The sequence below is a fragment of the Nicotiana attenuata genome, unplaced genomic scaffold, assembly GCF_001879085.1.
Source record: "Nicotiana attenuata strain UT unplaced genomic scaffold, NIATTr2, whole genome shotgun sequence".
NCBI classification, from domain to species: domain Eukaryota; kingdom Viridiplantae; phylum Streptophyta; class Magnoliopsida; order Solanales; family Solanaceae; genus Nicotiana; species Nicotiana attenuata.
Window position 1 is genome coordinate 15,219 of NW_017678088.1, and position 2,229 is coordinate 17,447.

General features: G+C 44.7%; 1 protein-coding gene across 1 annotated transcript; it reads left to right on the forward strand.

Annotated features, from left to right (window-relative positions):
- The first annotated feature begins 314 nt into the window (after window positions 1-314).
- LOC109221545 lies at window positions 315-1,838 on the forward strand. The gene has a single exon (XM_019386020.1). The coding sequence runs from the start codon at window positions 315-317 to the stop codon at window positions 1,836-1,838; it is 1,524 nt and encodes a 507-aa protein (XP_019241565.1).
- Window positions 1,839-2,229: the final 391 nt, after the last annotated feature.

The following is a 2,229-nucleotide window of genomic DNA, read 5'->3' on the forward strand; positions in this document are numbered from 1 at the left end:
TTGAAGTGTTGTTATCCTGTCTTAAATAAAATTAGGTAGTGTCGTTCTTGTCTAAATAGCCTAAAATGTCCCCAAAAGGACGCCGGAAGGCTGTTTTTGCAAGAATAACCACCTACATCCCTTTTTCAAATTTTTGGCTACCAAGCAAGCACATCCCTAAAATCTTCCCCTTTCGAAGTGCTGAAGGGCCGTATTTGCAAAAGTAGCCGTGTTATTTAAATGTTTGCGAAATTGACCTCTTTTGTAAAAAATTCGTTTTGTTTTAAATCAATCAAATTTAAATGTGCAGAATGAGCACGAGTCAAAATTTGCCAATGACAGTCATGACCAAGATTCCTTTGGAGCTGTATATGTGGTGGGAAGATCTAGGTAAATCAGGACAAGATAGGGTCAATCTCTACTTGGGAGGTCTCACCGGGTTATTGAAGATCAGGCCTAGAGGAGACATAATAAAGGCACTGGTTACGTTTTGGGACCCAGCTCACAACGTGTTTCACTTCTCGGATTTTGAACTCACACCCACTTTGGAAGAAATAGCCGGATATATTGGGAGCACTGAAGCTCCTCTGAGACACAAGTATTTGATCGCTCCAAGAGTCGTCGCTGCACACAAGTTTCTAGATTTGCTAAAGATAAGCAGGGGGGTCCAATACCCAGATTTGGCAGCTGGTTTTTCCTCTCCGCAGTTCATATACCAGCGATACGGACACATAGGGGGGTTTAACAATCCAGAAAGCAAAATTTGCAGCAAAGGGAATCGCATAAAATGGGAAGAACACAGGTGCTTCGCTTTTATGGTGGTATTTTTGGGTATTCTAGTGTTTCCCAGGAAAGATGGGAATATCGATATACGGATAGATGGGGTTGTCAGCACTTTGCTTACTCAGGCCAAAAGCACCCTTGCACCCATGATAATGTCTGAAATCTTCCAAGCTCTCACAGCCTGCAAAGCCGGAGGAGACTTTTTTGAAGGGTGCAACTTGTTGCTACAAATGTGGATGATTGAACATCTATGTCATCGTCCTCAATACATGAACTATGGGTCGACAGGGAAAAGCTGCATAGGGGAGTTTTATACAAGGGTCGACGGGTTTAGCATGCCAGAAAGGGTCACAGAATGGATATCACGCCTCCGCTCCGTCACTGCAAATCAAATAGAATGGACGTTCGGGTGGCTTCCTGTTGATGAAATCATATACATGCTAGCTACCGGGCCTCATTTCCTCCTGATGGGTCATAGAAGTATCCAGCCTTATGCCCCATACAGGGTTTTGAGACAGCTAGGGAGATGTCAAATTGTGCCCAAGGATGAAGACCTTAGCCTCCATGTGGTTGAGATCCGTTCTGATGGACAGTTTCACGAAAAAGTCGTTCGCCAGATTTGGAGTGAATGCCAATATCTAACAGCAAATACCCGAGTGCGTGATTTATCCCGAGGTGAAGCCTCGCTCGGTTACCTCGCTTGGTACAAAAGGGAAGTTGAATTTGGAAGGCCAGCTAAAAGACCCCGCCTCCAAGAGTTTGTCGAAGCATCACAAGAACATTGGGAGTGGTTGGCGAAAGAAAATAAATATCGGGCCACCATAAGCAGTTTAGAAAGACAGATCAAAGACCTCAAATTCGCTAGTGATGTGCAAGCCGCTGCAGATGAGGGTGAGAAGAAGAAGCTAGCTCAGGAAAACGAAGCCCTCAAAGCTCAGATCCAGAAAATGAGAATAGCTGCTAGAAACCCGGAGAGAAGCCGAGTTGATGACAGGCTTATAAGCGGTTTGAGAAAGAAAGTGCTCGAGTGTCAAGATGACTTAGAGAAATCTGAAGCCAGTTTAGCAAGAGTCTGAGCACAACTGGCAAAGAATGCAGCAGGGCGGACAGAGTTTGTGCAACAAATGAAAAGAAAATATGAGGGGACAATCACCAATCTGAGGAGAAAGCTAACTACCCTTGAGAATGAGGCGGCTAAACAGGCTAAAGATTTTAAAGCCGATAGGGAACATTGTTATGCTTTGATGGCCCAGATGGAAGAAGATGTACAACAGTTACAGAATCAAAACCATCATGACAATCAGGTGCTAGAAGCTCATCGGGCGCTTGCTTCAAGAAAAGGGTATTATCCGGGAGAGGGTTGGAGCCATTGCCGACTACATCGTCACGAAATGCCAAGCATGTGAGGACATGACTCAAACCACTTTCTTCGCTGCAGTGATGACATTCGTCCGCCAAATAATGAGT

Bases quoted from the DNA above. Each gene is read 5' to 3' on its own strand.
- LOC109221545 (XM_019386020.1), top strand. From the start codon at position 315: ATGACAGTCATGACCAAGATTCCTTTGGAGCTGTATATGTGGTGGGAA.